The sequence below is a fragment of the Caretta caretta genome, chromosome 1, assembly GCF_965140235.1.
Source record: "Caretta caretta isolate rCarCar2 chromosome 1, rCarCar1.hap1, whole genome shotgun sequence".
Taxonomy (NCBI): domain Eukaryota; kingdom Metazoa; phylum Chordata; order Testudines; family Cheloniidae; genus Caretta; species Caretta caretta.
Window position 1 is genome coordinate 160933356 of NC_134206.1, and position 13262 is coordinate 160946617.

General features: G+C 42.0%; 1 protein-coding gene across 3 annotated transcripts in view; it reads left to right on the forward strand.

The window, feature by feature from the left end:
* DSCAM (DS cell adhesion molecule) overlaps positions 1–13262 on the forward strand; it is a 645287-nt gene that overhangs the window by 531073 nt on the left and 100952 nt on the right. For all 3 annotated transcript variants that reach the window (XM_048866321.2, XM_048866302.2, XM_075132665.1), the window contains one exon: positions 11756–11889. In XM_048866321.2, coding sequence (XP_048722278.1) covers positions 11756–11889 — 134 coding nt within the window. The remainder of the gene's footprint in view (positions 1–11755; positions 11890–13262) is intronic.

Consider the following 13262-nt stretch of genomic DNA (forward strand, 5'->3'; position numbering starts at 1 on the left):
CAGGGGGTTGGACTAGATGATCTCCTGAGGTCCCTTCCAACCCTGATATTCTATGATTCTATGATTCTATGACTGTGCCTGGTTCAAGAGGGGGCTCCTTCAACCCTTCTCCTCCCTGCAAAGCCACAGAGGTGTTAAGCAGTATCTGGCCCTAAATCAGTAAGCCCAAACTTTTCAGATATTGCAAGAATCAGCTCAATGCCCCTACTGTTTAATTCTTCAACAGGGAATCTCATTTAAGATACGTAGATATGTATGTAGATAATGTCACTATTTCATATCTTGCACTAGCTTCACTGCAGTTATTTTAATTCTGATACAGATCTTTGCTAGGATAGTGAGAGAGTTAAAATTAGAAATGGTCCAAACTGAAGCCCTGGAGCCAAACACCCCTGAACTTTGAGGAAGTTAGCATCTGAACGATGCTGCTGGCTGCTCTTTCTACAAACTCTGGTAGTAAATATCTGACATTTTTGGGAGAGTTCAGATCTGGAGAGCTCATATCTTCTACTTGTGGTCGGTCATCTCTACTTAAATTAAGGACCAAGTATACTGATCTTCAGTAATAAACTTATTCTTGAGTGTCTTTACCTTACCATCAAGCCTCCTACTTTTTTATTATTATTGGGTTATATCATGTCGTTTTTGTTTTTACATCAGTAGGAAGTAAAATCTGCTCATATTGGGGGAGGGATAGCTCAGTGGTTTGAGCATTGACCTGCTAAACCTAGGGTTGTGAGTTCAATCCTTGGGGGGCATTTAGGGATCTGGGGCAAAAATTGGGGATTGGTTCTGCTTTGAGCAGGGGTTGGACTAGATGACCTCCTGAGGTCCCTTCCAAACCTTGTATTCTATGAAGGTTTCCTTAAATCAGTGGCCTGGTATGTCCCATATTATTGATAAAGGCACATTGTGGCCATTCATCACTTAAATATGGGTTACCAGCTCTGATATATATGTCCATGAATCCAGAATATCTTTAGCAGCCCTGAAATTGAGAAAATATTTTCTTCCCAAGTAGCAAATTTAAACTGTAACCCAAGTGATAAGGAAATCAGGCTAGAGAAAATTAGTTTGGATTTGGATTTCTTGTAATAATCAATGCTGATTTTAGACACCAGAGGTCAGACATAGCTGCTGTTGAGCTTAGGAAATGAGAGAGGTTCCAGCTGAGAATATGAAGTGACGCTTCCTTTTAAGGTGGCATCATTTATGTTTTTGCACAGCTTTTCTCCCCATGAGCCTTCAGAAAAAGTAATTGTTCCTCTCAGAGATCCTTGTGGCACCATGAGAAGTGGAGCAGAAACTTCCTATTTTAAGAATTCATTGCATTTTCCCCTACCCTTTTCACTCTCAATGGAGCCACTCATAAGCCAAGTGTCATCTTCACCCGTGGATTTATTTTACTGATCATTAAAAATTAAAATAGATTTTCTAATTCTCTCCCTCCTTGGGTTTAAACTACATTTTCACAAGCTATTGTATTTGATGGCATGGGGATTGAATTATTTCCTTCATATTTCTTTATTGGAAATGATACATTATAAAACCTTAATTGAAACAATGAATCTCTATTCTTTATTAGAGAGACCCATTGAGCCAGATCCCCAGCTAGTGTACATCAGCACAGCTCCGTTGATTTCAATGGAACTACACCAATTTGCACCAGCTGAGAATCTGGGCTATTAACTCACTCAAGTTCAAAAGGGATACTCAGATGTGGATACATACTGCCCAGTTTGGCCTTATGTGGCAGCCTTAATCTGCTATGCCTGACTTTGTATGATTGCATAGTTGCCATATGCCGCTTTTGGGACTCGGATGATCCAGAAGGATACACATGTCTTTCTTTTCAAATGCACTTTTTTATTTTAAAACATTCTGCTCATATTGTCTAGAGAGTATACAAGTTTAGGCAGCAGCGTCTTTTTGTCCACCCAAAACCGTTGGGTGCTAGACATAGTCGTTAGTGGCTTGGCTCTGTATACTGCAGAGTTGGAATCCTGTGTACAGAGCAAAGCTCTGCTATCACAGGGGTGATAGAGCCTTCAAATGCACCATTCACAGCACTTTAGCCTCCCAGGTGTCTGGTACTGTGAAGAAAAATAGCCAGCTACACACCTGCTGAGAGAGAACTCCTGGAGCCACTCTGGATCCACACTCTCTACCATCAGTAACTTCTATTCCCCATCCTAGTCCTCTCAGTATAATTGTCCTCTCCATGTTAATGTTGCCCCTCCTCTCCCACCTTTCAACATATTTTCACGCAGCCACAGGGATACCACAAAGCGCTCCCTTTCCTGCATAGCATGAAACATACTATCTCTATGCTGTTTTTAAGCTCCTATTGTCCAGGGAATGAGCTTGGGGTCCAATGTCTGATTACAAGGACAGCTTTAAGTGGTGTTTAGTGTTTTGGTGTTGTCTTTCTTTCCTCCCAACTCACCTTTATTCTGTCTCACCCTTGGCAGTCACTGAAAAGCAGTCCATAGTACATGCCATGTCTAGCTTGTCATTGTTAGGAATTAGAAGACTCAAAGAGCTTGTGAGAACGATGGAAATCTCAGGCTGCAACCAAAAGATCACCTTCGAATTCACCCTCTTAAAGTCACTACAGCTATTGGCCAATTTTGAGAGAACATGTGGGATTATCTGTCCTATCATAACCAGAAGCTATTAGGTACAGTCAGTCAGGAATTTTCCAACAAAATACTTTTTCATGGGAAAATATCAGTTACTTGAAATCTAAACTTTTAGTGAGAAGGGGTTGGTTTCAATCTCTCTGTCTATATATTTTTGAAAAATGAAAAAAAAAGTAAAATTGTCAAAGTCCTGTTCTGACATTTTCAAAATGAAATGTTTTGATTGACCCAGTCTGTATTTTTTCTAGATTATCAACTCACAAAATTTTTTGTGATTTCAATTTTTCATTCTGTTTTGAGACAGAAAAACATTCAAAATCTGAAAAACTCTAGCAGGACGGGAAGATCATTTCCTGCCCAGCTGTACTATTAGTTCCATAGAAAAGAGTGGCAATGGGTGACAGTGGCTACCAGTATAGGACTCTGAGCATGTTTCTCATAATAAAGTCAGCAGCACATATCACCACCAAATGTAGGTTCTTCAGAATATTCAGGGATCACATTTAATAAGCATCCCAGTTATTTTATTATATAAACCCACTCTATGCTCCAGGATAGAACACCAAAACCCGAGACTTTCACAGTCTCATGTAGTTTTCCTGAATGCAGAAGCTGGATGTGTGTGTAAGTATGTTTGTATATATATCTAGAGAGAGAAGCAACAAGGAGTCCAGTGGCACCTTAAAGACTAACAGATTTATTTGGGCATAAGCTTTCGTGGGTAAAAAAACACTCTTCAGTGGCATAGTGGTGGGATTAACCTGAAATCATTTTGAGATCCAGTTGAGATTTTTTGAACTAGAAATACAGATTTTAAAAAGGAAATTTTTTTTTCCTTTGGAAAGGAAGTCCAGAAAGCAGCTGAAACTGAAAGCAGCTTGTTTTTTCTCTGCTTTGTGGCCAAGCAGAGACAAAAGGGGATTATCTTTGTGAATTGCAGGTTTTCTTTGCCTGGAGGCAGGGTACTTAACTCCTGCAGGGAAATTCACAGTCTTCCAACCCAGAGTTGTTGTTTTTTTTTCTTCCTAAAAGTAAATGGGGGGGGGGGTTGTTCTATCCATTTGCTTTTTCTTTGGGCTGGGTAAGCAGGTTTCCAAGTAGTTGGAGGTTTTTTGCTTTAATTTGGGCCCAGAGCAGAGACAAGGGAATTGTCTTTTTCTGTAGACTGACAATCACTATCAGAGAATAGGTATTCTATTCCAGCACAGCAAAGTTTTACAGCCAAGTTTTGTTAATTTATTTCTAAACCTCGGGTGTAAAGTTAGTTAAAAACAGAGGTTAGAATGACAAAATCCGCAGCTCAGCTACAGCTGGAATTAGCCAAATTTCAGGCTGAGGAAAGACAAAGGGAACATGAAAGACAGATAGAACTCATGCGGCTGAAGAAGGAGGAGAAGGAACAAGAAAGGGAGGCAGCGAGAGAAGCAGAACAACACCAAGCGGCTGCTCACAGGAGAGCTATGGAAGCAAGGGAAAAAGAACTGGAGGAGAAGGAAAAAGAGAGGAAGTATGTGGAGGAGATGGAGAAGATAAAGGCTCAGCAGAATATCCCAACAAACCCTAGTAATCCTTCTCCAAGTACCACTTCCCATCCCAGAAATATCCTACAAGGCAGACGATGATACTGAGGCCTTCCTAGAAAACTTCGAAAGGGCCTGCCTTGGGTACAACATCTCTACTGACCAATACATGGTAGAGCTGAGGCCGCAGCTCAGTGGACCCTTAGCTGAGGTGGCAGCTGAAATGCCTAAAGAACACATGAACAAGTATGAACTGTTTAAATCAAAGGTGAGAGTCAGAATGGGGATAACACCCGAGCAGTCTCATCGGAGGTTCAGAGCCCTAAGGTGGAAACCAGACATGTCATTTACCCGACATGCCTACCACATTGTGAAACATTGGGATGCCTGGATATCAGGAGCAAGTGTTGAATCTCCAGTAAATTTGCCCTTCCTAATGCAAATGGAACAATTCTTAGAGGGTGTTCCTGAGGAAATAGAAAGATACATCCTAGATGGGAAACCCAAAACTGTAATCGAGGCAGGAGAGATTGGAGCCAGATGGGTGGAGGTGGCAGAGAAGAAGAAAACTGGTCGCAGTTGGAGCGGAGACCAGAAGGGACCACCCCAGACCACACCCTATTACCAGGGGCCGCCCAAAGCCCCACCTACCTCCCAAAGAACCCTCCAGACCCCTTATCGTCCCACCACCCTGTTCTCCAGCAACCCTCCTCGCCCCAGTGACCCGTCAGCTGGACGATGTTTTAAATATAACGAGCTGGGGCATGTAAAGGCCAACTGCCCCAAGAACCCCAACAGATTACAGTTCATTGCACCGGAATCACACCAGAGGTCCACAGGCCCAGATACCTCCCAGATACCCTTGGAGCGGAGGGAAACTGTGAGTGTGGGCGAGAAGAAGGTCACCGCATGGAGGGACTGGAGCACAAGTGTCAGCTATCCATGCTTCCTTAGTGGACCCCAATTTAATCAACCCAGAGATCCAAGTGACGATTCAACCCTTCAAGTCCAACTCTTTCAATTTGCCTACAGCCAAGTTGCCTGTCCAGTACAAGGGCTGGTCAGGAATGTGGACTTTTGCAGTCTATGATGATTATCCCATCCCCATGCTGTTAGGGGAAGACTTGGCCAATCATGTGAAGCAGGCCAAGAGGGTGGGAACGGTCACCCGCAGCCAGGCTAAACAAGCCGTGAGGCCTAGCTCTGTTCCGGAAACTTTTATCAGGACCCGGTCAGAGGTGATGGACCCGGACCCCAGGCCAATGTCTGCAACAGCAGTAGTGGATCCAGTCCCAGAGACCCAGACGGAACCAGTCCCAGAACCGGAACCAGCCGAACAACCAACACCAGACCCCGTGTCAGCACTGAATCCAGTACTTGCAATCTCAACACCAGAGGGCCCCACCGAACCTGAACTGGCAGCAGCCGATAACCCTACACAAGAGGCTCAGCCGGAGCCTGAATCCCAACATAGTGCACCAGCGGAGAGCGGTTCACAGTCAACAGAAACAGCTCCATCCCCTATATCGCTTCCAGAGGGACCAAACCTAGGTCCACAATCCAATGAGGAACTGATGTCTCCAGCATCAAGGGAACAGTTCCAGACCGAACAGGAAGCAGATGAAAGCCTCCAGAGAGCTTGGACGGCGGCACGGAGCATCCCACCGCCTCTCAGCTCTTCTAATCGATCCAGGTTTGTTGTAGAAAGAGGACTTTTATACAAGGAAACTCTTTCTGGTGGACACCAGGAAGACTGGCATCCTCAGAGACAGTTGGTAGTTCCAACTAAATACCGGGCCAAGCTCTTGAGCTTAGCCCACGATCACCCTAGTGGCCATGCTGGGGTGAACAGGACCAAAGACCGTTTGGGGGGGTCATTCCACTGGGAGGGAATGGGCAAGGATGTTTCTACCTATGTCCAGTCTTGTTAGGTGTGCCAAAGAGTGGGAAAACCCCAGGACCAGGTCAAAGCCCCTCTCCAGCCACTCCCCATCATTGAAGTTCCATTTCAGTGAGTAGCTGTGGATATTCTGGGTCCTTTTCCGGAAAAGACAGCCAGAGGAAAGCAGTACATACTGACTTTCATGGATTTTGCCACCCGATGGCCGGAAGCAGTAGCTCTAAGCAACACCAGGGCTAAAAGTATGTGCCAGGCACTAGCAGACATTTTTGCCAGGGTAGGTTGGCCCTCCGACATCCTCACAGATGCAGGGACTAATTTCCTGGCAGGAACTATGAAAAACCTTTGGGAAGCTCATGGGGTAAGTCACTTGGTTGCCACTCCTTACCACCATCAAACAAATGGCATGGTGGAGAAGTTTAATGGAACTTTGGGGGCCATGATACGTAAATTCGTAAATGAGCACTCCAATGATTGGGACCTAGTGTTGCAGCAGTTGCTCTTTGCCTACAGAGCTGTACCACATCCCAGTTTAGGGTTTTCCCCATTTGAACTTGTATATGGCCGTGAGGTTAAGGGGCCATTGCAGTTGGTGAAGCAGCAATGGGAGGGATTTACACCGTCTCCAGGAACTAACATTCTGGACTTCGTAACCAATCACAAAACACCCTCCGAACCTCTTTAGCCCTTGCTAAAGAAAACTTACAGGATGCTCAAAAAGAGCAAAAAGCCTGGTATGATAAACATGCCAGAGAGCGTCCTTCAAAGTAGGAGACCAGGTCATGGTCTTAAAGGTGCTCCAGGCCCATAAAATGGAAGCATCGTGGGAAGGGCCATTCACGGTCCAGGAGCGCCTGGGAGCTGTTAATTATCTCATAGCATTCCCCACCTCCAACCGAAAGCCTAAGGTGTATCATATTAATTCTCTAAAGCCCTTTTATTCCAGAGAATTAAAGGTTTGTCAGTTTACAGCCCAGGGAGGAGACGACGCTGAGTGGCCCGAAGGTGTCTACTATGAAGGGAAATGTGGTGGTGGTGTGGAAGAGGTGAACCTCTCCATGACCCTTGGGCGTATGCAGCGACAGCAGATCCAGGAGCTGTGCACTAGCTACGCGCCAATGTTCTCAGCCACCCCAGGACTGACTGAACGGGCATACCACTCCATTGACACAGGTAATGCTCACCCAATTAGAGTCCAACCTTACCGGGTGTCTCCCCAAGCTAAAACTGCTATAGAACGGGAGATCCAGGATATGTTACAGATGGGTGTAATCCGCCCCTCTGAAAGTGCATGGGCATCTCCAGTGGTTCTAGTTCCCAAAACAGATGGGGAAATACGTTTTTGCGTGGACTACCGTAAGCTAAATCCTGTAACTCGCCCAGACAACTATCCAATGCCACGCACAGATGAACTATTAGAGAAACTGGGACGGGCCCAGTTCATCTCTATCTTGGACTTAACCAAGGGGTACTTGCAGGTACCGCTAGATGAATCTGCCAAGGAAAGGTCAGCCTTCACCACACATCTCGGGCTGTATGAATTTAATGTACTCCCTTTCGGGCTGCGAAATGCACCCGCCACTTTCCAAAGACTTGTAGATGGTCTCCTAGCGGGATTAGGAGAATATGCAGTCGCCTACCTTGACGATGTGGCCATATTTTCGGATACCTGGGCAGACCACCTGGAACATCTACAAAAAGTCCTTGAGCGCATAAGGGAGGCAGGACTAACTGTTAAGGCTAAGAAGTGTCAAATAGGCCTAAACAGAGTGACTTACCTTGGACACCAGGTGGGTCAAGGAACTATCAGCCCCCTACAGGCCAAAGTGGATGCTATCCAAAAGTGGCCTGTCCCAAAGTCAAAGAAACAGGTTCAATCCTTCTTAGGCTTGGCTGGTTATTACAGACGATTTGTACCGCACTACAGCCAAATCGCTGCCCCACTGACAGACCTAACCAAAAGAAACAGCCAAATGCTGTTCAGTGGACTGAAAAGTGTCAGAAGGCCTTTAACAAGCTTAAAGCGACACTCATGTCTGACCCTGTACTAAGGGCCCCAGACTTTGACAAACCGTTCCTAGTAACCACAGATGCGTCCGAGTGTGGTGTGGGAGCAGTTTTAATGCAGAAAGGACCTGATCAAGAATTCCACCCTGTAGTGTTTCTCAGCAAAAAACTGTCTGAGAGGGAAAGCAACTGGTCAGTCACTGAAAAAGAATGTTATGCCATTGTCTACGCTCTGGAAAAGCTACGCCCATATGTTTGGGGACGGCGTTTCCACCTGCAAACCGACCATACTGCACTGAAGTGGCTTCACACCGTCAAGGAAACTAACAAAAAACTTCTTTGGTGGAGTTTAGCTCTCCAAGATTTTGATTTCAACATCCAACACATCTCAGGAGCTTCTAACAAAGTGGCTGATGCACTCTCCCGTGAAAGTTTCCCAGAATCAACTGGTTAAAATCGTCCTTGAGATGTGGAAAATATTGTTAGTCTTTATGTACTTGGTAGTATATTTAGAGATGCATGTGTCTTATTAACTCTGTTTTTCCTAGAGCTCCAGGAAGAAATCCCAGCCAGTGTTTCACCCTAGCTGAGATTTGGGGGGCGTGTCATAAATATAAAGGGAAGGGTAAACCCCTTTGAAATCCCTCCTGGCCAGGGGAAAGCTCCTCTCACCTGTAAAGGGTTAAGAAGCTAAAGGTAACCTCGCTGGCACCTGACCAAAATGACCAATGAGGAGACAAGATACTTTCAAAAGCTGGGAGGAGGGAGAGAAACAAAGGGTCTGTGTGTCTGTCTATATGCTGGTTTCTGCCGGGGATAGACCAGGAATGGAGTCTTAGAACTTTTAGTAAGTAATCTAGCTAGGTATGTGTTAGATTATGATTTCTTTAAATGGCTGAGAAAAGAATTGTGCTGAATAGAATAACTATTTCTGTCTGTGTATCTTTTTTGTAACTTAAGGTTTTGCCTAGAGGGGTTCTCTATGTTTTTGAATCTAATTACCCTGTAAGATATCTACCATCCTGATTTTACAGGGGGGATTTCTTTATTTCTATTTACTTCTATTTTTATTAAAAGTCTTCTTGTAAGAAAACTGAATGCTTTTTCATTGTTCTCAGATCCAAGAGTTTGGGTCTGTGGTCACCTATGCAAATTGCTGAGGCTTTTTATCCAACATTTCCCAGGAAAGGGGGGGTGCAAGTGTTGGGAGGATTGTTCATTGTTCTTAAGATCCAAGGGTCTGGGTCTGTAGTCACCTAGGCAAATTGGTGAGGCTTTTTACCAAACCTTGTCCAGGAAGTGGGGTGCAAGGTTTTGGGAAGTATTCTGGGGGGAAAGATGCGTCCAAACAGCTCTTCCCCAGTAACCAGTATTAGTTTGGTGGTGAAGTGGGTTTTTTACCCACAAAAGCTTATGCCCAAATAAATCTGTTAGTCGATAAGGTGCCACTGGACTCCTTGTTGTTTTTGTGGACACAGACTAACACGGCTACCCCCTGATACTAGAGAGAGAAGATTATTGAATTTCACTGTTTAGTAAAAACAAACTTGGATTTACATGTCACAGCAATATCCCTCAGGGTTTTATCTAAATATCCCCCAGGATAAATATCTAAAATGAAAAATTATTAGCAATTAAAGTTTGTCAATATCTACACGTTATAGGAGAAAATATAGGAATCCAGTGAAAAGTAAAGCTTTTCATGTGTCTGGAAAACTCTAGATCAATTTTGAGTTAATCCTTCAGCAGTTGACAGATAAGAACCGCTCCCGTCAGAACCTCTCCCCATGGATCAAACACTAATTTGGCAATAAATTATTTTAAACTCGCTTATCTAGTTGCAGTGATTTTCAAGAGACATTACTAACCATAAAGGATTCTCCCACTGGGCTAAGTAATAACCCAGGAGAGCCAGGTTTCATTCTTCAGCAGCAGTAACAAATAGCATTTCTGACAAGCTGGATAGAAATATTGAGCTGAATGCTGTCAAACATCAATATTTACTCTGGATTGGATAGAATCGACTAAATGAATTAGCTTTTCAGAGCAAGGATTGGTGGGAGGGTGGGGGGTTGTGATGTGAATATAATGATGAGCTCCTCATTTGGACCCTTAGTAACATTCTCAAGACAATATAAATAGAAAATGCTGGATTACAGGAAGCTTCCATAGTATTTTGAATGGCTACATCTTAGGCAAAATTGTACTTAGTGGTACTTCCCAATCAGCTTTCTTACATTGTTTAGGAAAATATTAGATGCAATTGAGTGGCAGTGTATGACAAAGCTGATTTATCTATGCACATGTAGAAACTGAAGTTTTCCTTAAATGCATGTCAGAGGCAGAGGCATTTAACTATGAAACTAAATTTAGCTGTAAACATAGGCCCCGATCTCGCTAGCTTCTTCTTGCGAGCAGAACTACCACTTATGTGGTGCCTATTAATTTCAGTGAGGATCTGGACAGGGTTAAAGTTCTGTCTGTGCAGATCAGCTTGCAGAACCAGGCCCTGAGATGGTATGTATTTAGTAGCAATTTTTTTTATGATACTGAAAAGACCAGGTGAGCAACCGAAATTTTCATTCCACAGGAAATTACAACATTAAAAACAAATCAGAATCAAAACAATAAGCTGAAATTTCCCACAAAACAAAAATTCAGAAAAAAAATTATTTGGGATCATCAGAATGGTTTGTTTTAATACTATCAAAACATTTCTTTTTGATAGTGTTGAAAATCTTGTTTTAATTTTTGTTATCTGGATCTCTCTAATTAAAATTATATTTAATGTATTCTAAGTTGAAATGATAATGTTGAAATGAAAATTTTCAGCACTATCTAAACAAAAGGTTTTGACATTATCAATATGAAATATTCTGAATTTTTCCCATAAATTTTTTGTTGAAATGGACTCATTCCCACAAAACATTTAGACATTTTACTGACTTGCATTTTTCAGTGGAAAACTATTCTGTCAAAAAAAAAAATTCAACCAGTTCTCACACTAAATAGACCTTTGTAGCATGTTGTAATAAATACAGTTTATTGGCTACTTTTCATATACATTTAATATTTTATGGATGTTCTCACATGCACAAATTGTACACAATAGGAAGAGGCTATGCCTATATAGCTGAAGTTGTAGAAAAATTATACGCTGTATTGTATGCTTGAGAAATATGAGTGCATGCCATTAAATTCTTTCTCATAATGCAAATGCACAGAAAGGCAGGGTTAAGATTGTACACAGAAAATTAAATTTGGCATTTCCTGACTTGAGTGTTTAATTGTGCAGCCTTAATTCGTTTTTTCCATGTAGTTTGTGATGCAATACATAAGGAACTACTGTAAATAAATAATTAAATGTGTGCCTATATATATGCATTAATATATGCAAATTTATATTATAAGCACGTAGAGCACATAATTTTACATATGTAATCTCTACAAAGATTCATTAATATTTGTGGGCAGGGGAGTGACATATACAATTTTAATATATTAATTGTAACAAATAATTAACTGGATGCAATTGAATCTTGGTAGGATTTCTTCCCCTTCTTTTCCATTTCTTAAGTACATTAAGACCTCTGAGCTGTTTTCTTGTTAGATATCCTGTACTGTACAGGTCACTGTGTTTCGATTGCATTGGTCCACTTTGATAACTATACATGTTGCTCTTTCAGTTCCAGGTCCTCCTGCTGGAGTTAAAGCAGCTGCAGCATCACCATCCACTGTATTTGTGTCCTGGCTCCCCCCATTTAAGTTAAATGGTGTCATCCGAAAGTACACAGTGTTCTGCTCACACCCGTATCCCACAGTAAGTTGTACAAAACAACTTTAGAAATTCAGTATTAATCTATCCATATATACATTGCCAGATGTTTAGTTCCTAACACTTTTATTGGATTTTCTCCTTTTTTCTCTCTCTCTCTCTCTCTGAAATGTTGGGTTTTTTTCTGTAAGGGGGATTGCTGTTTTCACATATGTCCTTTTTGACAGTACTTAAAGCTTAATATAGCACACTAATTTACAAACTATTTCAAATCATAGGATTCCCAGGCTGAATGATGTTAAAGGCACAGGTTCTGAAGCTTTTTAGTTGGGTTCTCACAAGACCAACTGCCAGCTATCTGTGACACAATTACAGCTGGGTAAATTGTGGAAACATTTATTTATGAACATATTTGCTAACTCCAACTTGCAATTGGATCTCTGTTCCGACAGTTCTGGCTTTGCGAATGAGTATAATGATGTGTGAACGAGCATATTTGCTTGTGAATATGCGTATTTGTGCCAGAAACATTTGCCCATCCTATATATGCACATTATTACTTGCTGAAAATGTGACAAGGGATAACTGAATTGAAAATTGGCTAGCCATTTCATGCCTTTCTCTCTCCCTCAGTCAGGAAGGAATCCAGCTATTTTAAAATCTGGGGGACATCTATTCTTTATAAACATCAATGGTTGTCTCTCTGCTACAAATGTAACATATTTATTGATACTTTTTATTTATGGCATTATGTATTTATTTCTCTATGTGGAGGAAGGGTGTGGGAGTGTTAAATGATAGTATTAATCAACCATGGTACTTTAAACTGAACATATCCTTAGTTTATGATGTAATAAAAATGTTGTTCTTGAATTAAAATGAGGTCGAGGGGGAAATATTCAAAAGTGTCCAAGTCCCATTTTCAAAAGTGAGTTAGGAACCTAAGGACTAATTTTCAAAGGTATTTAGGCACCTAAAGATGCAGTCAGGACCCTTTTGTGATTTTCAAAATCACCTACTAGGTTATGTACCTACCTCCCGTTGAAATCAATGGGAAATAGGCTCCTAACCTGCCTCGATGCTTCTGAAACCCCACTAGGTGCCTGTCTGCATGTTCAGGCACCTAAATACTTTTGAAAATCTGGCCCTTTAGAAATGGGACTTAGGCTTCTAAGCATTTTTTGACATTTTTTACCCCTAATTCCATTATTTCAAAAATCATTGTGTTGAAACCCAAAATATCTTGATGATATGGTGGTGGTGGTGTTAATCTAGCTATTGGTTTTACAGCACTGACTACTAAGGGAGCAGGTGTTGTCAAAGAAGGTTGTTTGTGTTTTACTGAACCAGAGTTTGTCTGCATTTTTAAAGTCATGACTGTGATGCTTCAAAAAGTTAATTACTAAGTAACTAGAACA